Below are 27,790 nucleotides of genomic sequence, written 5' to 3'. Positions count from 1 at the left end.
CCCCCCCCCCCCCCCCCCCCCCCCCCCCCCCCCCCCCCCCCCCCCCCCCCCCCCCCCCCACTGGACCCCGCACTCCCTCACCCCCCGCACTTCCTGCACCCCGCACTTCCCATCCCCAGACCCCGCGCCCCTCGTACTCCCGCACCCCGCACTCCTGTACCCTGCCCCCTCCACTGCCCCCCGCACACTCGCACCCCCCGCACTCCCGCACACTGCACCTCCCGCATCCCCCGCACTCCACTCCGTTCCCCGCACGGAGCCGGGCCCGGGCCCGCCTCTGGCTCCGGCCGCCCGTGGGAAGGACGCGCGGGGAGGCTGCGGGGCGCCCAGGGGATGTGAATCCTCCGCCCGCACCGGGGAAGGGAGCGATGGAGAGATGGGGTGGGACCCCCTCTCCGGGCCCTGGGCACTCGGCAGGGACGGACCTGGCCGCCCCCACCCCCCAGGACCGGCTGCACCCCCGCTCGTCCCCCCGCTCCGGGGCCGTGCGGGGAGCGGCGGGACCCTGCGGGCGCACCCGCTGTCCCGCAAAGGAGGCTCCAGCTCCTCGGAGGGGCTCCGGACCGGCTCCTCGGAGGGACCCTGAGGGATCCTGTCATCGTGTTTTTGTTTTCAGAAAAACATTATCAGCAGAACAATTCCCGCACCACACCCCTGTTATCATTTAGGTAACCTCCCTGTTAGAAATATTTGAAGTGGATAATAAAATAGTCACCATATCCGTGTAAATTCCCGCAACGAGGAGACGGGATCCTCCTCTCTGCCGGGCCGGTCCCCCTCCCCGCGGAGCGCCCGCACCCCCCGCTCTGCCCCCACCGTGGGCTCGGGCCGCGGACACCCGACGTGAACCCACGGCCACGGGGGCCCGGCGGGACCGAGCCCTGCCTCTGTCACTGGAAGGATCAGTCACAAAACCAGCGGGGAGGGCACTGCGGGCACACGGGGCTCGCTCTTGCCCGCCGGAGGCCGCACCTGCCGGTGCCGCCTCTCCCCGCGGTGCGGGACGGGGCGGTGCTGCGGGGATGCTCGGCCGCCCGGGGCTCACCCGGCGCGGGGCCGGGGAGGCTGCGGGGAGGCAGAGCGAGGGGAGGAGCGTCGGGGCACACGCATAAAACCGGTCCCAGGTGCTCGGCGGCCCCGGCGAGCGGGCGGCGAGCGCGGAGTCAAAGCTTTGGCCGCGGTGCGGGCGCGGAGCGGCGCGGGGTGCGGGGTGCGGGCCGAGCCGGGCGCGGCGGCCCCAATGCCGCCCGGCGGGCCGGGGCCAGCCCCGGGGGCGCCCCCCGATGACACCCCCCGGAGCCCCCGCCGCGTTCCCCCGGGCCATGCCCGCAGGAGGAGGATCGCCCTGAGCCTCCCTGCAGGCAGGTGATCCGTCTGCCATTCCTGGTTCCCCTTCTTCCCACCTCCCCGCCTTTCTTCCCCCCCACCCCGGCTGGACAACTCCCTCCTGAGGAGAACACGCCCAAGTAGCTGAAAAAGAGAGAAAGAGAGGGTGAAAAAAAAAGGGAGGGGGGGAGAAGAGAGAAGAGAGTGAGAGAATTCCCACTGAAGGTGGGGACGCGGCCGGCGCTCGCAGGACCCCGCAGCCCATCCCGCACACCGCGCTCCTGTGCCAGCAGCGCAGCCGGCGCGGGGCTGGGAGCGGGGGAGCCCCGGCGGGGCCATGGTGAGAGGCGGCGGGGGCTCGGCGCGGAGCGGCGGGCGGTGCGGGGCGCGGCGGGGGCTGCCCCGCTCGGCCGGGCGGCCGTGACCGCGGCACCGCCAGCGACGGACCGGCACGGCACGGCACGGAACGGCCCCGAGCGCGCCGGGCATCGTTTCGCGTGTTGGTCTGAGCCACGGCAAGCAAGGAATATGAACAGGAAAACAAGGCGCTGGATCTTCCACATCTTCCTGAGCCTGGGGATTGTGTATATCAAGATTGGGTGAGTAACTTTTTTTTTTCCTTCCCTCTTTCTTTTATAACAATCGCGCTCTCACTCGCGCTCAGCCCAACCTGTCCAGACCTGTTACTATTTAACTCGGGAAGTCTCAAAAAAAAAAAAAAAAAGTGATGATTGTGGTGATCACGATTATTTCTCGAAAGACAGGTAAAGCCCGCGCATCTCGGGGCGAGGTGGCGGCCCCGGCCATGTGCGGGGCTGCGAGGGGCCGGGCGGCGGTCCCTGCCGGGGGTACACCCGGGGGGATGCCCGGGCAGCCGGCCTTTCCCCGCCCCGGCCGGCTGTCCCCGGGGCTCGATGTCCCTGCCGGGTACCTGCCCCGTACCTGCCGGGTACCTGCCCCCGCCGGGGTACATCCCTCGGCGGACCCGCCTCCTCCCGCACCGAGCGGGGCGCAGGGAGGGTGGCGGCGCTTCGGTCCCGCAGCATCCCCGGCCCGTCCAGGTGCGCTCGGTGCGGGAGAAGGCGGCGCGGCCCGCGGGCAGGGTTGTCCGCCTTCCCTCCCTCCCTCCTCTAACTGTTGGACAGGTTTGGGAAAACCCTCCCAGCCCGTTGTCTGTGCGTGGCCCGGGCACGCAACGCCGCTGCATGCGCTTTAATTCAGCAACGAGGAAGTTTGGTCCCGTTTTGGCAGGAGCCCGCGCTCTCCTTATCTGTGCCTTGGCTTGGAGAGAGGGAGAGGGAAGCGACAGGGGGAAAGGCGGGTGTTTTCCGGGGGCACCTGCCAAAGCCGGGCCCTGCAGCTCGGGAAAGCGGCGGGGTGCTGCGTCTGCCGCCGGTACGAGCCTCCCCTCAGCCGGCTCTGGTGTCCTGTCGTTGCAGGGGTTTTTCCTCGGTGGTGGCTCTGGGAGCGAGCATCATCTGTAACAAGATCCCGGGGCTCGCCCCCCGGCAGCGGGCGATCTGCCAGAGCAGGCCCGACGCGATCATCGTCATCGGGGAGGGGTCCCAAATGGGCATCAACGAGTGCCAGTTCCAGTTCCGCAACGGGCGCTGGAACTGCTCTGCCCTGGGAGAGAGGACCGTCTTCGGGAAGGAGCTCAAAGTGGGTACGTTGGCTCTCTGCTTGTCATCGCCGGGCTGCCACCCGCAGGACACCGAAAGTGGGCACCGGGGGTGTGAGGCGGGGGTGTCACAGGGCACGGCTGTTGGTTTGGGAAAGATCAGCTGGATCACACAGCTTGTGCCAGGGCAGGACCGGCACCTGGGCTGTGGCTGTTGTCACCAATGTGACTGACATCCCTGCTGCCTCCAGGCAGGGCACCTGCCTGTGGTTCACTTCCACCATGGGATTGCACTGTCTTGCTCTCACAAGTCCTTTCCAAAAGGTTTTGCATTTGTGGGCATGGGACAGCTGCCTTATTCATGTACTTAGGGATGGATAAAAGGTTCTGGTTGAAGGCAGTGCTCAGAATGCTGAGCAGAGCTGGAATTACACTTCTGGGGTGCAGGCACCTGCACAGCGACACTGACCTGATGTTTGTAGCCGGTGGGACTAAGGTGCAACCACCAGTGTCATTGTGAGGGATTCCCACCACACAAAATAGTTATCCCATAGCAGCTGTATCCAGTGCCCTCTTTCCCAGCAGAAAGAGCAGGTGTGTTCTGGCTTGAGATGTCAGGGCTTTTGCAAACACTTCTAATCAACAGGCAGAAGATCCCATCTCCAGTTTCTGTGTTTTCATGTACTGCAGCAGTACAAAATATATCAAAATTCTTAACTGAACCAGCATTAATAATGAAAACCACAATACACAGGTGTAGTTAAAACTCTCATACCCCCGTTCTGCAAAACACATAGTGGTGGAGTTTACTTGGGGGTTTTTTTGATTCCACAGCACTTAAAATACAAAGACTGAGGAAGTGTTTCCCAAATACAGGTTAGTCATTTCTAAAGCCACCATTGAAAGCTAATCACTCACAGCACCACATTCTGCATCCAGAAGTTGAAGTTGGGCTTTATGGTTTCCAGTCTTGAGGCCTCCTGGTCTCTTCCCCATCTACAATGTAGTTGCATAAAACCAGAAACCCCATTTAACAATGCTCAGAGTGATAGAAAACATGGCTATTTGATGAGAGTGGAAGAAGGGACTGAGAACAGAAGCAAGAAGAGTCCTGAGCAGCTGTGGGGAAACCCTCTGGACTGGCCCCAGGCACTGTTTGATCATGTGGCAGGATATGTCCCTAGTACCTCATTCCTTGCATTCCCGTGAAATGCAGAGGTACAGCCTTGCCACTCTGCTCTGGAACTCCTGAGGACACTGAATGTGTATTTTATCACATCAGTGCACACTGATATGTATATTTTCCAGAACTTGGTGATATTTAGGGAAAGAAACAGAAAGGGAGCAACATGGCTGTGTTTGAAATCCCCACCTTTCAACATCTTTGATAATAAGAATGACTCAAGTAGAGAAGGTAAAAAGCCCCCTGCACAACATTGTGAAACATCTGAAAAAGGACCATTTATTGAGATTAGCTCATTGTTTCTGTTCCTTGAGCTGAGCTCTTCCTGTCAGTGATGTATGCAGGTGTTTGCCACTTAGTGGCATGTCAGTAAAGAGTCCATTTGGATGGCTGACAGGTTTGGGCTCATTTAGTCTAAGAGTAACATTTCCTTAAACAGAAAATGTGAGAAGGATTTTTTTTCTTCTCCAACAAATCAGAAAACTGTGGAGTTATTGTGGTCTGTTGTATAAACATGCTCTCAGTTCCCTTCCTCCGTCCGAAAATTGAATTATTTAGCTAGTGGGTTATATTTAGGTCCTTTTAAAGAAAGTCAATATTAAAGGAAGTAGACTTTGATCTGTTTTTGAGGTGATAACTCTTAATATGTTCTATCTATCCATTATGAGCTAAGATGGATAGGGCAAATTCCTCGTTGGTTTCAGAACACAGTCAAGAGTTGAATGGCATCCAAATTACAAAACTCATTTAAAGAATACCCAAACCATTCAAATTTAAACAGGTTATATATTTAAATTTTAAAGTAAACTTTTATAAAAATCACAGAGGTTTAAAATCCAGTGGTGAATTTTATTTGTGCACAGGCATTCCTGGGGTCTCAAGGGTAAAAGTACTCAGGCTCTCAAACACCACGAAATATTATAGTGGAACCACTCCTGCTCAGGTTATCTCCTTGTTCTTCTGCTTCTTCCCTATCAGCAGGTATAGAAACCTTGAATGTCTGACATAGCTCATCTTTCTATGGCTACAAGGAAAAAGCATTTTCCTTACTAGTCTTTCTTTCCCTTGGATCTCTGTCAGGGTGTGCTCTAGGTTACAGAGTATATTCCAGAGAAATAATATCTCACTCCGGTTATAAAGGATAAAACCTGTGTGCCATAAAGCCATAAGTCAAATTTGATGGCCACAAATAGGAGGAGTTCAGGCCTGAGTGCCTCACCCAAAATAGTAAAGAGATGTGTGACATGAAGGACCATATACCCTGTAGGAGCTGTTTCAAGGTGGCTCTGCACAAGAACAGTCCAGGAAACCATTAGGCAAAGATGCTGTGCCCTTGTTGCTTTTTTAATTAGAGGGTATTACAAAACATTATTTCAACGGCAACTAAACATTAGCACCTTTTCTAGCATTCAACAACTGGTTGTGTTTTTCAGGCAGTTGCATCCTCAGAGTTGTTACCTGGGAAGTACGTGGGGCACCTTTGTCTTACCACTTGCAATAAAGTCAGTGAGCCACACATGAGCTCATTCCTCCCTCCCTGCCTCTGGAGTGGCACTGATGGACTCTCTCTGTGATTAGGAGATGACTTCAGAATGACAGAAATGTGGCTCAGCCGGGCACGTGCAGCGAGCAGAGGCTGAGATCAATTTAGGAGGATGTGCCTAAGTAACTCTTATGCTAATGGGATTTGTGTGTGTCAGTCCATACAAATAAGTTCCCTTGGATACCACAGATTCTGTGAACTATTTCCCAGCCACAATTTTGATGACACAGCAAGCCCAAATCTCTTCAAACCCATGTTTCTTTAGCCTTCCTGGGTAACCTGTTTTATGAATGTTATATAAATGTACCCAAATTATCTCAATTCTCTTGTTGCCACTCAGGGTGATTCAGGAGGTGTGAGTTCTCCTCATGGCCCTACCGCTGTGTGGCTGATCGTGCCACTCTGCTCTGTGTTCCTTTTTCCCTGTTTTTAAAACGGCAACACAGCTGACACACTTGGAAATCAGTAGAAAGAGACCATCAAACATTCTCCTGTTCTGATCTGTAGCACGTGTGTTTTTAAAAATTACATATAATCAATCCAGCAGTGGTAGTGTATTTGTAGAGTTATAGGAAGCAACCATTTAAACTCATCCGTGCATCATAAGGCCTATTTGTGATCACAGGCTTGAGTTTCCAGCTCGTCAGAGCCGTGCTTCATTTTGTCTAGTTTGTCCTTCAAAAGAGAGATTCTTCCCTGCTGCCATTCTGTGGATATCTTATCATGACAGCTGGTGACAATAGTGCCAATAACACGGAGAGAAATAACAGCAAAAGTGACTCCAGTTTGCTCCAGCTGAGGACTTGGAAATGAGAAAGTCACAATCAAGATCCACACAAGGATGTTTTTTCTAGACAATTCCGTAGACGCCTTATTAATAATGTAAAGTCACAAAGAGAATTTTTAAAATAACCATGGAGATGATGCAACACTGCAATTCTGGACACACTTAACAACAAATACATTTGTTACAGTGGTCAGCAGTTCTGTTCCTGGAGACGTCCACAGTCCAAACCACGCTTTAAAGCACAATAGGCCAAAAGCCTCCTGCCCACCTCTCTTCAGGTGAAATGTGGTTCAAGCCTAAAGATCTGAACAACCAGTGGAGCCTTTGATAGAATCTGAAAATCAGATTTGGGCTCTGATGATCACAGAAGGAGCAAGTGCTGCGGCGAAGGCTTTTCATCAGGTGCCTCAGTGGCCCTTTTTGCAACCTTGTGAAGAGGTGGTGAACAGTAACTTTGCTGTTTGTGACAGTAACTGTCTCAAATAACTGCCTTGGGATGTGCCTATATTTCATGGGATCTGGAGGACAGCACTGTATTGGCATCATAGGGCAGAAATCAAAACCCTAAGGGAGCAGCCCTGCCACTACTAAATGAGCTTTCCCAAGTGAAAACAGCACAAACTGTTTGCATCTTGACAAAGCGACACAGCAAAGGGGAAACTCACTTCAGGGCAGATCTGTGGGATCTGCACTACAGCCCTGCAGAGGCTGCCCTGGCCCCTGCGTGGGGGAGGATGGAGGAGGGCAGGGGCTGTGGAGATGTGGTGGCCTGCAAAGGATGTTACAGCAAAACTGGTCTTACCCAAAGGTGTCAGTTCTTTGCTTTCTTTTGCACTGGAAAATGGTTCAGTATCATCAGCTGATGTTACTCATGGGAATAAGGAAAGCTGAAATCAAACCAAGAATCCACATGGACAAACTAGTCTTGAAACTTCCGAGCCCAGCTGGGCAGCTCAGCCCCTCTGCACATTGTGCCCAATGCCTTTGGCTCGGGGGTCATTCCAGGTGCATCCAGATGCAACATTAAACCAGGAGAGGCTGTTGGCTTTCCTTGATACACTGCACTGTATTTATTTATTCCATTTATTAGAACCAACTTCTCTTCTATGGCTTGAACAACGCAAAGGAAGAGGGGACATTCCCACTGCTGCCTGTTGAAGCAAATGACAACTGTCTCACAAGCCAAATCCTTAACTAGCTTGTGCAGTAGCTGTCAGGAATAGCTCTTGCTGGTATGGGAAAGAGAACAAGATCCAGGACATTCTCCTCTCTGGCCTGGTAGATTTAATAGAAAAAAAAATAGAAAAGGTGAGAGTAAAACTTCATGTTGCCTCTGTGTTATAGACAAACACTTTTGAAAACATCCCAGTACAGGTGGGTTCAAGAAAGGATTTAACCTTCGATCATTTTTTCAGAGCTTTTTGATTTTGAAAACTGCTGTAGTCTCGTGTGTCAGGTTTTAAAGTCTGATTCTTTGAATTACAAAAGAAGAGACCAAGTAAACAAGCACTGGTAGAATCATGGAGTATCCTGAGCTGGAAGGGACCCACAAGGATCATCAATTCCAACTCCTGTCCCTGCACAGGACACCCCAAAATCCCACTCTGTCCCTGAGAGCATTGTCCCAATGCTCCTTGAACTCTGGCAGGAAAATCCTTGTTGTTTTTGTGTTGCATAGAAGATTACCTGGACAGGTCTGTGAGAAACTAGGTTCTAGGTGCTGCTTCACTATTCAATTTGGTCAATATTTAGAGGCAAGATTGATAAATACTCTGTTTTCTGAACCACTGGGTTATGAATTTCCCAATATATACAGGAAAAAAAGATTTGTAATTAACAGGAGTGTTGCTATCTACTCAAGCACTGTCTTAGTCTGAATTTCAGTGCTAAGTTTCCAGCTCTTATAACCAGTTTTTACTGTCAGTGTCTTGCAGGAGAACACTTATTTGCAGGCAAAACAGAGGCCAGGCAGAAATACGGCCTGATCATCCAAACCTGAGCACGCTACTTTATGCCAAAAAGTCAATCTTTCTCAGCAGGGACTGTCACAGTAAGATAAAACATTGCCCCAAGGTCACTGCAGTTGGAATTCCCATCAGAAGGTTTTCATACCTGCCTTCAGATGTGTCTTGTGAGTACATGTTCCAGAGAAACAGCGAGACTGTGTTTTGTGAGAGAGGCAGGAGATCTCCTGTCTCAGGGGCTCTGGGGGGCTCAGAGCCCTCTCAAAAGGGGAGACTTGTTTGACCTCCCCGAATACTGGCTGTGGTTTCTGTAATGCCCGTGCCTTGAGGAGCAACTTTATAAGTTTAAAGAAGGTGTTTTCCAAAGTAATCACTGCACCTGGAGTGTTTCCTCTCCAAGAATTTCACGTGTTGATGAAAGAAACTTTAGGTTGTGAAAGTGAGCGGTGACTAAACCCCCCAAAATCTCAAATGCCTCCTAAAGCAACTCTGTTTATTTTATTTATTGGTACTAATCTTTGTGAAGCCACACTGCTGATTTATGGGGAACCAACATTTTGAAGTGAGTACAATATTTTTAGGCACCAAGTCCCCAAACTTTAAACAGAAGGGGAAGAAAAAAATAGGATGAGGATACTCCAGTGTTTTTTTTTTTAAACTACCATTCTTATTAATCACTCAGGCTAGGTTAAAGAAAGATAAAAATAAAAAAAACCTGCAAGACCATACATAGTCTTCCAAGGAAGGAGGAGGCACTTCCCAAAGTAGGCAGAGGATGAGTTCTGCTCTTCGTTTTCCCTGGCTGTGAGTTATGACCTCTATAGAGAGATGAGAAGTAATGTGAGCTGTGGCACATAATTGGCAAGGTGAGCTGTGTTTTCCATCTTTATATTTTCCCAATCATATTTCAGCTCATGTCACTGCAGATAACTCCCCCTCTGACCCTTTGGCTTTAAATAGCAGAAAATACAACCCGTGTTTTCCAGTGAGATAAACAGAAATTTGTCTTTTTTTTATTTCACAGCTTAGTCAATTTATGAGGGGACTGATAGGGCAGGCCAGGCTGTTTAGAAACACGCTCAGATCTTAAACTGCTGAGCACCTACTGCCTTCCTGCCAGTAAATCCACTCTGTATCTCGCAGGCTTAGCCTTTGTTTTCCAAGAAACATCAAGGTACTGAAAATTTTTTAAAACTCAATTCCCATTTCTAATCAGCGTGAATGAAGTTTTTAAAAATGTTTCAAATTTTAGGATTAAACTTGAAATAATATGAAGTTAGCTGAATTAAAACCTCTCTGCAGCTGAGAGACAGGCTGATACAGTTGCTAATCAGCCAAAACCCAGCCTAACAAACATTTAGACCCAGAAGCAAAGACATGCATGTAAGTGTTTGCAGGATTAACACTCCAAGGTTTTCCTGGGTTGTGTATAATTATGCTCAGTGTTGGGAGAGCCTCCTGTCCTGGTAATATTTATATTTTCACTTGCCTGTGATCCCCCTGTGACATCTCTCTCTCTGTGGGGGTGGTTGACTGTGCAGAGCTCAAAGACAGCTTGGGAAGATGTGCTGCCCAGTGAAGGGTCTGCAGACAGGACTCCAGGGTTTTGGAGGATGCTTTGCATCAGCAGAGTGGAGCTGCTGAAATTTTGGAGGCCATCAATGCCAAACTATCTGCCATCAGAGCAAATGGAGCTGCAACACAATGTAGAGAATCATGGAATCGTTAAGGTTGGAAAGGACCAAAAAGATCATCAAATCCAACCTTCAACTGAATACATACCAGAATATTTGAATCCCCAGATCTGCTTTATCTGCAAAAGAGAACTATTAAAGATGAAAAGAGGACATTTTCCATGATCCTCATCCCTTTTGAACTGACTGAGAGGAAAAGAACGGGATGTGGAGGCAGCCAGAGAAGACCTGTTGGGTGGCAGTGGTGAAGGAGGCTCGGTGAGTCCCTAAATAATTGTGCCCCAATACCTCACTGAAGTCCAGAAAGAAAGAGGAAGAGCAGGAAGATATTTATGTCCAACACATGAAGAAAAGCCTCCATGTTCACACAGCACTGAAACACTTGTTGGAGCTGAGGACAGCCCCAGGGGTGGGTGGAGAGCAGAGCCAGGCCTGTCAGAGCCCACACCCCTCTGCCAGGCCAGTGCTGGACCCTTCTTTGGAGTGTCCAGTGCTTGGAGTTGAGCTCTGGAGCGTGTTCAGCCTTTGCTTATTTGAGACAATGAGGAGAATGTGCCATTGAGGAGCTGAAAGGACGGCTCGGAGTTCTTGTACCCAACGGGTTGGACTGGGCTAGAGGAAGATGTCCCTGCCCATGGCAGGAGGTGGAATGAGTTGGGTTTAAAGTCCCTTCCAACCCAAACCATTCTGGGATTCTGTGATAGATGACTCTCTACCTTTCTCTGTAACTTCTGTGGGCCTCAGGCACACATCATTCCTTCTTGTCCCAGTTTACTCTTCACACTGGTTTTATGTGCCCCCTTGCAAGTCACTGGCTGGAAAAGCCTCCACAAAAAGCTCTGAAGTTCACCCAGCACCTGGGATCATGATTTGCACCCATCTTCCCATAAAGATCAACTGATTTGTTCATTATATATATTTATAAATTAAGTTTTTACTTTTAAAACCCCCATAGATTAAAGTTCAATTGCAGTTTAAGGACAGGTTCAGTGGGAATTGTGTGAAAGAAGATTTAATTCCTGGGTTTCCATCCAGCACACCTAGAAAATAGATCAGAAAATTGCTCGAGACAGTTGGAGTAGCTCATGGCAATCAGTACATTTTATTTAACTCTCTCCAAAAGGTCTTTTCTGATGTCAGTGCTGAAAACACAGTTTACTCTTCCAGCTGTGGTCTGATGTTTCCAGTCATCTACAGAAGGTAATGACTGCAGATTAGGGGTTTCCACACTCTTTCAGTTGTGCAGAAGAGCAAAACCCTTCAAAATCAGCCTTCTGATTACTTTTGCTAGGAAAGATTTTATCTTGGTCATTAGCCAGAGTGGGCTCTGTGTGTCACATGGTGTGATGCATCTTTGCCAGTTCTGTTCTTTCCTTATCCTGTTTTTGGTATCACACCTCCTGCTTTACTAAATTTCTTTGTCCTCCTGAACTAGAAATGCTGTGCCCACCTATGAAGTATTTTGGGATGCTACAGTCACCATCCCCTACAGCTTAATGTAAATATGAGGGGGTTTCAGTATTGTTTTGAAATCCAAGTCTTATCTCATTCTAATGCTAAGATCCTTACATTCTTCTACTAAATGTTCAGAAGGAAATTAAGGCACAGGTCTGAGTTGGCTGCCAGATGCACTGGAAAATTAAACAAGAAAGAAAATAAAAGAAGTTCGTATCAGGTCATTTTCCCAAATTGTTCATCAATCCAGAAATGATGAGGCAATGCCTGTTAACCCCCCCATATTTTGAGGTTAGACTGAATAAGGAGCAGTACTTCCTTGGTCAGCCTGTTCCAGAGCATCAGGAGAAGCTCAAGGAAAGAAAGCATTGCCTGCAAGGAGCAGCTGCCTGACCATACCTTGGTGAAGCCGTGTTTCCCTCTGAGATCCTCCAGGCATTTCAGCTGAAATCTGAAGTACAGGAGTAGTATTGACTATTTAAAAGTGGCAGGAACATCCTCACGTCCCCCTGTTTGGTTATAGCCCCCCTATTACAGTGTTTTGGTGCCTAGAGCCCTGTCACAGAAGAGGCTCAACACGAACCAAGCTCCCCCCATGCTGACATTCTGGGAGCCAGGCAAGGGTAATGCAACTGAAAAAAGTGAATCATTTATGGCAAACAGGAGCAGTTTGATGCAGGTGTGACAAGCCCATGTCACTTTATCAATAATGCACAAGTGCCAAGGTACTTCCTACTTGGATCAATTCTTCCAGACACTTGCTTTGTTTACCTTGTAATCTCCTAAATTTTCAAAAGCTGCTAAACTTTACCCCCATAAAAGACAAACTTATAAAATAATTTATGTAATATAATTTATGATCAAGCTTGACATTGGATTCTGATTCTTCTTGTACTAACTAGTTTTATATTCTCTGTGTTGCATTTTTCTCCCCTCTCAGAAGCAAAAATGCTGCTCGGTCTTTACAATATCAAGTGTGTCAGATTAAAGTGATCTCCCAGTTGTTTTTATTCTAGATCTTAAAATTAACTCGTGCTGGAACAGAAATCATCCAATCAAAGAAAAAAAAAAATAACCAGATGAAAATTTCAACTCAAAAATACTTTTTTTCGACAACGTCCCATGTAGTGGTTCATGAAACAGAAACCTGGTGTAAATTCCACAGTCACAACAATTCAACATTTTATGATTTTTTTTTATTTTTTTTAATGAAGAGAAACAAGGAATCCTTCGAGGAAGTTTGATATTTGACTACCAGTTCCTTAATAAATACAGTGCTTAGCAGGACCCGTGGGAATATTGCCTATGCTAATGAAAGGGCATGAAGTTGACTATTAACAGCTTGTGATAATGTCATCTTGTTTTCCATTTTACTTCCTTGACATAAGGAAGTGAACATTTTTCATTAGAAGTGACAATCTAGATCATATACGTGAAAGGGATGTAGCCAAGAATGAACTGCTTGTAAGGTTTCTCTCCCAAGTGATTATTTTTTTGTGAAATCCAATAAACAGCAGAAATGGGCTTGTTTCATGTATAATGAACTATTGCCAGCAGCTGAGGTCTGCCAGAACTGGAGAGGGGAATTGGATCTTTCCATCTGCACTCTCCTAATTAAAAGCCCAGTTCTGATCCTGTTGATGCAAGGGTACATTCTGTCATTGGAGAAATAAGAGTAGGGGTAAGTTCTTAGTTTGAGAGATCCAAACATTTTGAAAGCGCTGTTTGATACACGTGGGTCACCTCTGCAAACCTCCTCAGGTGTTGAAGAGACCTCTCAGGAGAACTGGTTCCAAAAGCCTCACAGATCCCGCAGGGTCCACCCGTGGGAAACCCACACACCAGAATGCAAGAAAACTTCAAGAAGATAAATCAGATCTCAGATTTCAAGTGAGAAGCCCCCCCCCAACAAACAGAAGCCTGTCCTTAGAGCCTCATTGCACAAAATAGTGTTGGTTTGACCTCTGGTGTGGCTCCACTTCACCTTCCTTTGGTCGTGGTACTCTCAACAGGTCAGGATTTTTTTCCATCCTGTGAGAAAATTTGAAATTAAACCCAAAACTTATTTCATTGAGTCAGTGTTGAAAGCTTTGTGACACAATGTGAAAAAAATGTCCCAGTTCAATTAAAATGCTTTCAGAACAAGATGCCCAGCAGAGATTGTTTTACTGTAAAAACCCCTTTTAGTGTAGCATTAAATTTATAAATAAAATCCGACTTCTGAGATGATTTCAGGAAGCATTTGGATGATCCTCTGGGGCACATGGTGTGACTCTTGGGGATGGACCTGTGCAGGGCCAAGGGTTGGACTTGATAATCCTTGTGGGTCCCTTCCAACTCAGCATATTCCGTGATTCTGTGATTTTTTTAAAAAGTCAAATATGGTCCTTTTAGTGATTTCACCCTCCAATTCCACCTATTTTGTTTTCCTTCCTTCTTTTTTTGAGCTAAATCCTTTGCCACCCCACCCTTTTTCTCTAAAATTTTAGTTTGACTGCTTCTAGTACCATCTGGAAGTACACAGATGAAGTTGCCTCAACAATACTTTATCTCTGACTCCTTCATGGAGAGTATCATTTTAGAGAGCAAACATCCACCAAAATCAATACTTAGAAGAGTAGAGACCTGCTTAGGCCTGCAGATTTATACCACTTCTAATAATAACTTCTGATGTTTGCCCCGCAGGAACTTGCCTGGTTTCCTAACTCATGTCCCTGTGTGGTATCGTGTATTTATGGCAGTTTTTCCGTTTCAGGTACCACATATTTATGGCAGTTTTTCCATTTCAGCTGTCACGTGTTTATGGCAGTTTTCGCCTTTCAGGTATCCTGTATTTATGTCCCTTTTTGCCTTCCAGGGAGCAGAGAGGCCGCGTTCACCTACGCCATCATCGCGGCCGGGGTGGCACATGCCATCACTGCTGCCTGCACGCAGGGCAACCTGAGTGACTGTGGCTGTGACAAGGAGAAACAGGGACAGTACCACAAAGAGGAAGGCTGGAAGTGGGGAGGCTGCTCCGCTGACATCCGATACGGGATCGGATTCGCCAAGGTCTTTGTGGACGCCCGGGAGATCAAACAAAACGCCAGGACGCTCATGAACCTGCACAACAACGAGGCCGGGAGGAAGGTGAGTGACCTCTGCTCTCCATCCCGGGGTTGGAGAGGGTGTCCATCACCTCCAGTGCAGGAGAGCCCAGTGCTTTCATGCTGACATCATTTACAGTAGGCAAGTAGGCACCTCTGCAAGTTAGACAGGCTTGTTGGACCATCTGTCCATCAAATATTTGTCTAAATGTTGCTCTTTACAGCTGTAAAAGGAAGAAAGCAAACAAACATTTTATCTGGGAAGTCAAATGGTACTTATGATAAAAAGCTGCTACTGTGTGGGAGAGCAGGATTCCCGTCAGGTTCAGACATGAACGTCTCACTCAGTTGGAAGGGGATCGTTTGCAACCCCACTGTTCCAGCCCTGCTCTTTGTGCGAGCGCTGCCCCTGCAAGGAGGGAAATGCTGCAGCAGAGGACCCCGGGCTGGCTCACTGCTACACCATGGCACGGAGCTGGGCTTAGCACAGCAAGATTCCCACCCCCTCCCCATTCTTTGGGGCTGAGGAGCTGAAAGCAGCCGCTGCAGAACCGGTGCTGGGGAAGGCAGGAATGCAGTAGCTTCCATGCATGGGTTCCCTGGGGATCCTGGGCACCAAAGGCCCTGGATTCGCTGCCTTGGCCGTGCTCCTGATTGTCAGTGGCAGCTGTTGCAGGTGCCAGACCCAGTGTGATCTGTGCTCCCCAGATCCCTGCGGGTCAGGCATTCCCAGCAAACCTCATGGCAGCCCCAGTGGTGGTGTGGCTCCAGCTGGGAATAGCCAGGGGTGTCTGTGTGCTCCCCATACAGGTACCTCCAACACTGCTTTCCCTGTGGGAGTGACCATTTTGCTGATCACATCTTATGGGAGGAATGTCAATCCTCTGCTTCCTTAGCTCTCTATTTTACCTTCTCCCATTTGCCCTCCTGTGCAATACTCCTGATTTCAGCATTATGTTAGTGTGACTTAGAAGCAAATGGGAGAAGGAAGTTAGGAGCAGCAGTTAATTTGTGGATACTATTTTTGTTGTGGTAATTACCTGTAGGCTCTGAGACATCTCCACTTATGCTGGAGCCAAGCAGATTGTATTGAAGAAAAGCCATTTCCACCCCAAACAAAAGCCCAGCCCTTCTTTAATTTAATGCTACTGTGGTAGTTTTATAGGTGAGGTTGTGGAGTTTACCCTGTGTAGTATCCCAGATGTCCGTGTCTGGCTCTCTAGTGCAAAAACTTGTACTTCCACAGTAGCAAAACTGAATTCTGATAATAACCCAAGGATTAACCATTAATATTTGCAAACGAATGATCTGAGATCTTTATTACTTAGCTTCTGGTAGCTGAAAAGCTTGGTAAAGCACCCACGCCCACAGCCTGCTCTGCCTTACAAGCATAAATCCAGTGAAGTAAAAAACAGCAGAAGAGTTTCAGCTTTGTGGGAAAGCTACTTCCTTGAAAGTGTTTGATAGGTGCTGGCAGTAAAAGATTCCCAAGAAATGACACACCAGCCCACACCAGACTGCAAACATAGATGGAACTGCCTACTGGCTATAAATTTTTTCCCAATACAGACCTCAAAGATACAGACAAATAGAAAAGCTGCATTTTTTTTATTTTCATTCTCACCCAGGTGTGGACCTTGGGTAGAGGAGGGCTATTGGTCCTGGAGCTGGGCTGTGGGAAGGCAAAGCATCCCCTTGAGGACGTGAGCTCCTTGTGTTTCTCACCTTTCTGTGCACAATTTGCTGTCCTGAAAGCTTGTGCCTGGAAGATCCAGCTCTCCTCATTGTTCCCTGGGAGAACAGTGGTGTGTGCTATCTCTGGCCATCTGCCATTTCTCCACCGGGCTCAGGAACTGTTCTGATCTCGAGATATTTCTGCGCTTCTTCCTGTGCCCCTCACAGGGCAAAATGACTGATCTTTGTTCGAACAAAGCTCTGAAACCTCCAGGGGAAAGAAAGAGTAACAGGACTCAGAAGAGGATTGTTACTCTGCTGTCCTGTAGAGAATGAATAAATGATGTTTTTGCTAGAGAGGTTCCTTTCAGGCTTTGCTCTTGTGTGAAAGATCACAGTATTTAAAGACAATTGGCAGAGGGGGCATTATGGGTATTTGGCAAGCCAGGTCTCTCACAACTCAACTCTTTCACAACAAAGACAGTCTTGTTGAGAGGTGGTACTCACTGTTGGAGCAATAGGGATCTTATCAGCCTCCACACAATCTATTTGTGCTGGCTTTCCTCTGGGCTACAAATTCTTATCTAGTTTTGCTTGCCCATGGCTAAGTTTTTGATGATATTTATGCACTTATGAGACAGACTGGCACCTACTAGTCTTCCAAAAATAAACCAGATGTTCAATTCTTATTGATTTGTTACCTCCACCTGTAGACACCACTACACCATTCAAAAGTCAGTCCCCTCTTCTTCTTTGGTCTTGCAATGTGAAGCTGTGCTGGGTGTTGTGCCCACTCACCTCTGAAAAGGTCCTTCTTCAGGACAACAACCAGCTGCAGGGAATTCAGGATGCACTCTAACAAAGCACAGGCCTCTCATTATCTAGTTGAGATGAGAGTCTTCTTAAGCATCACTGGTGAATTCATCTGTTCCATGTTGGTGAGTGAGAGGTGGCAGACTTTGCACTGCAGCAGGCAGGTCTGCGGGGCTTGCTGGGGAAACTGGGCATAGGTAGGACTGCACAGTATAAACCAACAGAGAACCTCCAGGAAAAGCCTGATCCAGGATTTCTGGAGATCTCAGATCAGGACTTTACACCTTCTCACAGTTTGTTTTAGGCAGATGCCTCTCTGCTTCCTGCAGTGCCATCAACAGTCTCAGAACATATGGAATACATGACTCTGTCAGAGCAGAACAGTTATCCAGGGCAGTGGTCATGGCCCCAAGGCTGCCAGAGCTCAAGGAGTGTTTGGACAACGCTCTCAGGGACAGAGTGGGAATTTGGGGTGTCTGTGCAGGGCCAGGAGTTGGATTGGGTGACCCCTGTGAGTCCCTTCCAACTCAGCGTATTCTGTGAATCTACAACCTGTCAGCTCGTTCCAGAAATGAGACAATTGTCAAATGTGGAGGATTATAAAAGTCACAGGTGGAAAACATCCATGTTCCTTTGCTTAACAGCTTTGGTAGTGCAATGCTTGGAAAACAGTGGTGTGCACGCCCAGGATGCATGAGGAGCACTCCCTGAGACCAGCGTGTGGGACACGTCCCCCTTTCCAGCTGCTCCCTCACCACAGACCAAAGCCAGGGATGCCAGCGGGTCCTGCAGCCAGAAGCAGTTTTCCTCACTGTTGAAGGACAGGGCTCTACTCCCTGTTTCTCTCTCTGCCCTGGTGGCAAAGCACCAGGACTCTCTTTTGTAGCACGACTGCAGAGTTCCCAGGCGGGGTGGAAGGGAGGGGGCAGAGTTCAGAACAGGGGTCGCATCCACCCTATGAAACTGCCCCCGAGCAGCCTGAGAAGCCTCACCTCATTTGTCAAACCCATTGGAGAGCAGCTATTTCTGACCTTCAGAAACAGAGTTTAGGGTGTCTTTCCTCTTTGAATTAGTATTTCCTGAAATGCTGATTCACTGCAGGAAGAAGCAAGAGTACAGGGAGAACAGGAGGAGAATTCATAACAGCTGGGTCAGAAAAGAGAGATAAAGCTTCAATTAATTTAAAGGCATAATCCTGATTTGCCCTGCAAACTTCCATGTGAGGGGTTATAATTGCAAGACTGAATTGTCTGTTAGCAAATTTGTCTTCTCAAGTACAAAGTTAATTAAATTACTGTAAGTAACACAATAACGTATGTCTGAGAGATATTTATGCTCCAGGAAATAAAAATGTTATTCTCCAAGTTATCCTGCTAAAAAATAGCAAAGTAGATATTGAAAGGTTCTACATATTTTGGCTGTACATTTTCATTTTGACAGCATGGCAAGGTACATGACCACACTGCTCTCTCCTCTCTTTTCCTGTGACATTGAAATTCCACGAATGGCATCTTGCATCAGCGTTACATCATATTAAGTATAATGCAATATTATGAGTCATTGTTATAAATCATGGGCACAGGCTGCATTAGAAGGCTTTTGCAATTCAAGAGCACATCAAGGTGGATTTTTATTCAGTGTTCCTCTTTGGAGGCAGATGTAGGTGCACTAACTTTGCAATCTCTCTTCATCCTCTGAATCAGGAGCGTTTCAGTTTTCCCCTTCAGCTCTAAGGCTCCCAGAGGATGTGCAGGACGTGCCCAACAGAGCTGCTGCAAATACCAAACAAAGCTCTGAGAACCCAGGAGGTGTTTCTGAAATGGATCACGCAATGATCATAATAGACTGGAGTGTTTAGTATTTTAACCTTTAGGGAAAACTGTAATAACGCTGAAGTGGCACTTGGCTTTTGGAAGGCACGGAGGTCAGGAGTTCTCCCAACCTATCCTGTAAAGCCCACACTTATGACACTCTGCACTTGCTGCATCTCTGACCTCAGGAGGACATTGGTGCCATGAAACTTCCCTGAACATCTTCCTCTTCTTGCATAGTGTGCAGTCACCACTGCAAGAATTAACTATCCCTAGAGCAGACAGCTATTTCTGCCTCATTCCCGACCTTTCTTTTTAACCAGCCTGTTAGCCTGGCTGCCAGAAGCAGCACAGAACACAGGGTCTTGCAGATGAACCTCTTGAAAGGTTGGGAGCATCATGTTAGAAAAGGGACAAGGTTAGAAAGAGGCTGCTAAGCAATTAACATTTATAATTCTGAATATAGGCCTGAAATTCTGGAGATTTAATAGTTCTGCCTGAACTAAATCCTAAAGCTCACAAAACACAGAACTGTTCACAGAATCACACAGAATCCCAGAATATGCTGGGTTGGAAGGGACCCACAAGGATCATCCAGTCCAACCCTGGCCCTGCACAGGCCCATCCCCAAGAGTCACCCCCTGTGCCCCAGAGGATCAGCCAAACCCTCCTGGAGCTCTGGCAGCCTTGGGGCTGTGCCCACTGCCCTGGGGAGCCTGGGCAGTGCCCAACCAGCCTCTGGGGGAAGAACCTTTTGCTGAGATCCAACCTGAGCCTGCCCTGACACAGCTCCAGCCATTCCCTGGGTGCTGTCCCTGGTCACAGAGACCTGCACTGGAGGGGGAGAGCAGCTTGTAGGTTTGCAGCCTCACTGGGACAGCCCTGCCCGAGGAAGGCCAGTCTTCCAGAGGGACCCCAGCATTCCAGCAGCTCCTGCTTCCAAAAGATCAGGGATACTGATCCACTGATCCACACTGCTTGGCAGGCACAGTGCTAACGGGTACAGCCGGTGTGCCAGGGGGACATGGGGCCCACAGTGCAGCCAAAGGATTCCTTCCCACGTAGATGGACCTGCTGTGAGCTGGCCCTGAGCAGGCTCTGCCACAGCCCAGCTGTGACCCCCACCCAGACCATGCAGTGCTGTGCTCAGCTGGCTCTGTCAGAAGGAATGTCTCTAATGGCACAGGCACACCAGGATAAAGCTCGTCTGTGTCTGGAGCTGCTCAAAATTACCATCGACTCCAGAGAGTCTCAGAGAGCAGCTTCGAGCTGAACAGAACTGGGAGAGGCTGCCCTGTTCTTCCTGGCACCAGCAATCAAGTGATATTATAGTGTCAGCAGCACAGTTCCTTGGAGTTCAGGGCTGAGCAGTGCCCTTGCAATTGCACTTCACATTTTCCAGTGGCTTTTCTTTCTTTTTTTTTTTTTTTTTTTTTTCTTTGCGTGGACACAAAAATATTCCTGATTTTTTCTATTCAGAAGCTTCAAGTTCTTATTGTTAGGTATGCTCCTAAAATACACAGCTGCTGAATGGCTGCCCTCTTTACTGGCACATACAACCCCTTGTGAAATGATCTCAACCGTGGTACATCCCTGATTTACAGTGGCTTGAAGTTGGAAAGCTTTTTTCAGGAATAACTTTCCACAAGTTCCTGTGAGTGATCCTGAGGTGGTTAACATACACAGGACTGGTTGTGATGCCCACTTGCTCAAGAGCTTGTTCATTTACACCCAGCTCCCCTTGCTACTCCCTCCCTTGGACCTCCATCGCCAGCAGATGTGTTGAGTGTGTAAGAGCAACAAGCACAACGCTTGGCCCTTGCTGCTCCTGCAACACAGAACTGGCCAAGTCCTTTCCCAAGCTCCTTGCCTGGCTGATAAGGGACCAGGAAAAGGCCTCCTGTGTGTCCATTCCTGTAGGAAGATGGGGAGCTCAGCCTGTGGGCAGGGAGATGCCCCTCGTTGATAGTGGCAGTAAGAATTGTGCCAGATTCAGCTGCAGCTCTCACCCCTCGGACAGAGGAGGCTGACATGTCTCCTGACATGGAGACAACCCCTACACCACTGTGCAAACCACCTTCACCAAAGCAACACACAGCACCTGCACCCACAAAGCAGTGGTTGTCTTAATAAATAAAAAATGTGGTTCCACTGCTAAAATGTCACGTAACATAGAAAATCTGATGTGAGGTGCAGCAGATATGCCTGTGTAGAGTGTCCTAGCAGCTGTCCTGCTACAATATTTTGCCTAGATTAAAACCAGGCAGATGGAGGTTTAGGAGAAGGTTTATACACAGGGCTGGTGCCTCACTGTGACCAGACAGAATATGTAAAACTTCTGGCAGATGTCACTGATGTGGCTGTAAGGTACAGGCAAAGAGAATTGTCCACCAAAAACCTGGATGCAGTTAGTTATGGCACGTTATCCAAGGTAAACTCAGTCCTGTTGAGCCCCTCCTTCTCTCCAACCCTCCAGCCTCCAGGCCTGGCACCACAGCTTGTGTTCAGTGCAATTAGAAAAGGAGCTTTAGATGCAACAAAGTCTTTCCTGGCAGCTTCATCACCACATGTTTCCTGGGGGGCAGCAGGATTCCCAAAAAGGCCAAGCACTGAATTTGGAGTAAATCCAGTTCCCTGAATGGGAAAGCTCCCACTGAAGTTGGTGGGACCACAGGACACAGCTCAGTGCTTCCAAAAGTCCCACCCAACTAAGTGTTTGCACAGCACAACAAAGCCCTGCTGGGCAATTTCTGAGATGTGGAAAAAAAAATACACATCCCATGCACTCTTCCAGCATTTTGTTTGTATTTTGAAGGATCAAAGAACTATTTTATGGCTTTCCTACTTTTTTTAGATAATAGTCTTGAAACAAGTCTAAGCTTGACAGACAAGCTCTGCATCTTCTCAAAAGCCCAGGGTAAAGATAAAGGGAACATTAATGTTAGTCTAAATTATGAGAGGGAATTGGACTGCACGAGAACTGTAATCCACAAGAATGAATTTTCATTCCACTTGTCCTCCACTTTCAGCTAATCAGAAATGGTGATACATGGTCCTACTTGTATTTTGGCTTTCAACTCCCTCCTATATGTCATGTGGTTGAAAACTGAATTCCTGATTTACGCTGCAGATTAGGGATGATAAATGCTATCACTTACCTGCAGCCACAGTTTTAGAGGATTCTGGCATGATGAGCAAAACATGCATTTCATGATATGATTCCTGGAGCTGACAGTCTGTCATGCTGCTGACAAAGATAGCTGAGACTGAGGGCCAGGCTCTGTTAATAAATAACAAAGATCTCAAATTCCAAATTTAATATCATGCACCTTTTGTAACTGAAATAATCAGATGCTTGCTCCGATGATTAATTAGCTCAGCAAAGCCACTGGCTGGGTCACACATTTCTGGACAAGTTCTGATTTAATTTGGCCTTTCTCTCTGGACATTTCCCATGGGGCACACACTTGTCATTCAGTGCTCAGAGGAGAACATCAACCAGACACAAACAGGTGCTGTGCAGATTATTCAGTTCTCCCAGTGTTTTCAGCACCTTTGGAGCCCTGGTGGAGCCTTTGGTGTCTCTCCTGTTGCAGAACAAAAGCTGGAACAAACATTACTGATTTGAAACTAGTGCAGCTGTCACAGAGCACAATCACCCCAAAGCAGGTGCCTGCTGTGTTTGGGTATTGTAGAACTTAGGTTGATCATGCAGCAGAAAAAAGGGGGGTTGGAACTAGGTCTTTAAGATCTCTTCCAACCCAAACCATTCTGTGACTCTATGAAAAGTTCTAAAAAATAAACCCATAGCACCTATTGCCCTTAACTCTGACCTATGATCTTGGCTGTCTTGCCCTCTGACATTTCCATTAACCTGTGCTTTTTGATGTTTCGTTGAGAAATTTAATGAGAATCCAAGATTTTTGCGCTTCATACCTAAATTCAGGCCTAAGTTGTTGAAAAATTTTCAGAAATAGCTGATGAGCACCGTTCTGCTTCTTCCAGATGATATTTGTCACCCTTCAAATTTAGGTTTCCAAACCTAAGACTGATTTCCTTGCATATAAGTAGACACTTTCCTTGCATTATAAGTAGACACTCAATAGAAGACTGGTATTGGCCAACCTGGCAGGAAACTAATGGTTAGGCCAGGGTGGTCATTAAGAACATCCTTAATACAGAAACAGGCAATGTTTATACATGAAGTTTACCCTGAATTATGCTGCAGTCTCATTCATTACACCTCTGACAAAGTAAACCCATTCAGCACCTACCTCTGGGTTTGTGGGCCTCAATCCTGTGTCAACAGGGATAGAAACTGGAATCTTCTGCAGTTCCAACCCAAACCTCTCGAGTATGAGCTGAAAGTATCCCCAGGAACATTCCCAAGAGCTTTGCAATGATGAGTCAGTGACATGAACTCAGTTACCTGGGTTATCAGAGATATCTGGAGCATGACAGAGGTTTTGGTAAAGTTGAAAGTTTAAACCAAGGTTTGGTTCAAACTTGTGGTGGCAGAAAACTCTGAAGTCATGAAGCCTCAAAGGCCCACCAACAGCAATAATTGCTGGCATGTGCTGTACAAATGGAACAGACTTTGGCTTTAATGGAAAGAGTTCCCAGGTATTTTGAAGTAAACAATTAAAAAATCAATTAAATGAAGAACAGCCTTTTAGTCCAAGGACACAGGCAAGGCCTGTTGGTACTGGAAGCAGGCAGAGTGGATCTGTTAAAGGATATAAAGGTTTCAGGGAGTTGCAGAGGGGATGCTTGGTCTGCATGCCCAATTAGTGCCAGAAGGCACTACTGGTATTAATTTGCATCAGAACTGGTTATTGAAATCACCCTGAGCCTTCTGGTACTTAAAAGTGAGCTGCACCCAAGGGATGTCCTCTGGGACAAACAGCAGGAATGTGTCAGTGTGGATGGATTCTAAACAAGACCTAAGCCAACAGCTGTTGCTGGTGCTCCAGCCATAGGTTCTGGTGGCCTGTGCTAAGGAAACCAGCCTTGCCTAGAGCACTCCAGATCTTACACCAAATATGAGACCACACACAGTTAGCACTACAACCATGTATTCTCTGGCAGAGCTATTCCCACAGGAGACTTGAACTGAGTCACAGCACAGGCTGTTATCTTTGGGTATATAAATCCTGCAGTTATAAAACAATTAACTATTGAGAGGGCACAATAGTGGGTAAATAAAGAAGTTCAATAAGGAGTCAAGAGTATGTGTCCAAAGAACTTGGATTAAGACTTCACCGAAGTTTCTTCACAATGTCTTTGTCATATTTGGCTGAAATGACTGTAAAGGTGCAGCTGTTACTGATGGGCTGTGAGAAGGCAGAAGGAGCTGGACACCAAGGGAGTGCTTAGGCTTTGTTTTCCAAAGGAATCAACCTGAGAAGTCTGCCTTGCTGCACTTGGAGCAAATATAGGCTAAAAGGTGTAATCAAAGCCTTAAAATATTTTCTAGAAAATTATAGAAGGAAAACATGATTAGAAGGGATACATGTTTGTTTTTTTTTAATTCTGTTTAACAGTTATGTTTTATTAAGGTTCCCCTTAAAGAGAGATTTATAAAATTAATGTCAGATCAATACATTAAACATGTAGTACAGACATGCATGGTTTTTTTGCTGATGGCTTTAGGTACTAGTCAAATTGGTGTTTAGCTATATTGCACCTTCTGAACTGAAGACCAAGAGCAGCTGGTTAACCTTTTGTTAAAAAAATCAATCTTGATATCAAGACTCACTTATGCACGGCTTATAAAGAGGAATTATTGATGGCATTGTTGGATGCTGCTGCTGAACTCGTATATAAGTAGGGAACAGGTAGATCTGTTAACAAAAAGCAGCAGCTCTGTGTGGTGTGGAGGGTGAGCTGACCAGGGGAATCACATGGATCAATACAGCAAACCTCCAAAGGGAATTCCTGTTAATGTGGGATTGCTTTGTGAGACAAGAGCTTCAACTATTGCTTAAAATCATAGAATCACAGGACAGTCTGGGTTGGAAAGGATCTTAAAGCTCATCCAGTGCCACCCCCTGCCACGGGCAGGGACACCTTCCACCATCCCAGGCTGCTGCAAGTCCCATCCAACCTGGCCTTGGACACTTCCAGGGCTGGGGCAGCCACAGCTTCTCTGGGCAACCTGTGCTTAGACTGAATGGGGCATTATACATAAATTTAGGAAATTCCACCTTCTTCTGCATAGGAGGAAATTTTCATTGACAACAGGCCAGAAGATCCTTGTTAAAATTCTTGGCCTGGATCCGGGTGTGTTGATCTTGGCAGCTGTGAGGCTGCAGAGATGGGCTCTGCTGGTAGGATCTTATCTCTGATAAGTGGAAGCTCTCTGAAAACATGGAAGTGTGGATCTACTGTTCCAACTGCAAAAGGAGGGGGAAAACACTTAGGTATTAAGCTGAACTTGAATGTCATCTTTGTGGAATATTTATTCTCACATTACAACGAACACTAAAATCATGTTACTTTATGATAATGTGAATATTTTGAATTGTAAGCACAAAGTGTGTGGAAATCTGTTCCCAATTCACAGTGTCACTGTGATCCGTTTCTGCCTTATGATAACTAACATAATTGCCTGCTGATTAGCTGCAGGAGTGATGGGAAATTTCTCTTAAAATGACAAGAATAGCTCTCACTTCCCTGAGCAGCTGTTGCTTGATGTGCCAGCCTGGTGATATCCCACCCAGGGTACAGCCATCCTTGGCAATGGGCTTGGATCCACAGCCTAGGTCATGTTATCAAAATAGTGTGACTGAAGGGAATAGAAGTGGCTCAGGTGCTCTTCCCAGCTGGATAAATGGCAGGGAGGCAAAGCAGGCAATGGGAATATCTCCAGTGTCATTTACTTGGTTGTGAACAGGGTGCTGGACTGAAACTTGCCTGTGTCTCTCTGGGAATCAAACATGAACATACCTCCTGCTTCTTTCTAGACCAAAGGAGTTAAGGAAGAAGTTAAGCTAAGAAATATTGTGTTTTTATAAAGGCAATACTGGAAAATTGATATAGAATTACTTAGAAGTCATCTGAAAAGCTTGATAGAAAGGAAAAACGTCCTTTGTTTACTAAAACTACTGGCTTGGAGAACTAAAATTTATGGACATTTTTCAGCATGACAAATATGCCTTCCACAGTACTATCTGCTGAGTACCTAAGGGTTAACTCTCATGGTTTGGTATGCAGATGAATGAACCTGCAGTTAACTGTGTGTGGCTATTAGTTGGAAGTGTTTGGAAGTAACATGAAGTGATATTATTTTGCAGCTCAAACTCCTGCCAGTACCTGGCTTTATTAGTTCAGCACAAGAAGTGTTTTCTGATTAGTTGTCTGGAACACGTGAGGCTGTTCTTTTGGTTTCTATCACTCTTTGGAAACTCTTCCCTTGACAGCTTAAGCACTTATCCAAATGCTCTGCCTGGTGGCTCCTACAAAATGCCAGCATCACTTAATTTGGGTGCTTCCCTACCAGTGGAGAGAGTTACATGGAAGGTGAATTTAGTGGGAATGAGTCAGGCCTGTGCCATTCCTCTCTGTGTACATTGGCTGTGATGAGGATGAGTTCCAGTTGTGTCACTTCTTGTTTTCCCTGCATCTCTTTTATGTGCAGAGTGACTCAGGCTCCATGACAAAGCCCAAAGTGAGGGGCAGCAATGACATCCTGAATAACCCCAAGATTTTAACTCATTGTGTTCCCAAACTGGGGAGGGTAGTTGAGTTTGGTTCCTCTTGTCTGGGAGCGCTCCCAGTTTCCTCAGAAATGTCATGCTAAAATATAAAATACAAGCACAATTACTCTCTTAATGACATCTTCATGCATTGACATTTAGAAGCCCAGAGAATGGATGAAGATCTATCCCAAGATCAAAACTAAAACCAGACACACTGGACACAGGATACTGGAAAAATTATATTGATTTTGGAGAGGTCAAGGTCAGCAGACATTGCTCAATTAAGATTTCATTGACTTCATTCCTCTGATCCATACATTGACTGCAGGAATGGGCTCGGAGACTGGAGCAGGGATTTGGGAAAATGGTGGTTTTAACAATGGACATTCATCAGGTTTTTAATACATGGCAAAAAGGTCACTATTTTAGAGAGTTCTGATTTGAAGGATCAGTATTTTGGAGTGATTTTTAGTTGGGTACCAGAATGTAAAGAAGGTAGATGTGCTCTAAGAAGAAATGGTAAGTGGGTAACATGTCCAAAGCCAGAAAAATTGCTGTTTCATTTTCTTTCGAAGCTGTCTTAGTGTCAGTGAACACCACGTTGTTTCTTCATTTCCAAACCTCTTCAATCATCATCTTTTATTTACTTCTGGCATGAACATTCTATCCAGTATCTTTTTGGAAAGGGAGATACGTACTGTGGAAAACTTATGTAGTGATAGGAAGGTAAAACAGATAACATAACCAACAACTCTATCTGTGATTCTGTAACACCATCCCCCTCCCCAGTCTATTTTAGCTTCATCCTACAAAGTGCCCAGGTAGGCCAGACAACAAGACTGTTCAGTATTTCACAAGCTAAAATCCATCATGTTCATGGTGTCAGTTTTGCTTGGACAGCAGCAAATAACTATCCAAGATAAATTTTCCCTTAATCTCACAATCCCATTTCAGTAAGGGGCTAGGAAATCACACTTTCACTTAAATGTAGAATATAAAACAAAGTGTTGAATGTCTTTAAGACAATTCAGCTGTATTCTAATCTCATGGCCGGGCTTCATGAACGAAGATTTGGGGAGGGCTCTCCCCACGTTTGTTACAAACACACTGGTGGCTAAAGAGGCCAATATGAG

The 27,790-nt window shown here is 46.9% G+C and overlaps 1 protein-coding gene and 1 long non-coding RNA gene across 2 annotated transcripts in view; one reads left to right on the top strand and one right to left on the bottom strand.

The window, feature by feature from the left end:
* Positions 1 to 908, bottom strand: part of LOC108507188 — a 19,690-nt gene extending 18,782 nt beyond the window's left edge. The window contains exon 1 of the long non-coding RNA XR_001878024.1: positions 716 to 908. This is a non-coding gene — a long non-coding RNA (uncharacterized LOC108507188). The remainder of the gene's footprint in view (positions 1 to 715) is intronic.
* Positions 909 to 1,638: 730 nt separating this feature from the next.
* The window catches only part of WNT7A (Wnt family member 7A), a 37,124-nt gene continuing 10,972 nt past the window's right edge, over positions 1,639 to 27,790 (top strand). Inside the window, exons 1-3 of the mRNA XM_017834906.1 lie at positions 1,639 to 1,925; positions 2,766 to 2,992; positions 14,431 to 14,702. Coding sequence (XP_017690395.1) covers positions 1,855 to 1,925; positions 2,766 to 2,992; positions 14,431 to 14,702 — 570 coding nt within the window. The 5' untranslated portion in view covers positions 1,639 to 1,854. The remainder of the gene's footprint in view (positions 1,926 to 2,765; positions 2,993 to 14,430; positions 14,703 to 27,790) is intronic.

Source organism: Lepidothrix coronata, unplaced genomic scaffold, assembly GCF_001604755.1.
Source record: "Lepidothrix coronata isolate B3197 unplaced genomic scaffold, Lepidothrix_coronata-1.0 Scaffold244, whole genome shotgun sequence".
NCBI classification, from domain to species: Eukaryota; Metazoa; Chordata; class Aves; order Passeriformes; family Pipridae; genus Lepidothrix; species Lepidothrix coronata.
Note: the sequence above shows the minus strand (reverse complement) of the source record. Positions and strands in the feature narration are given on the sequence as shown.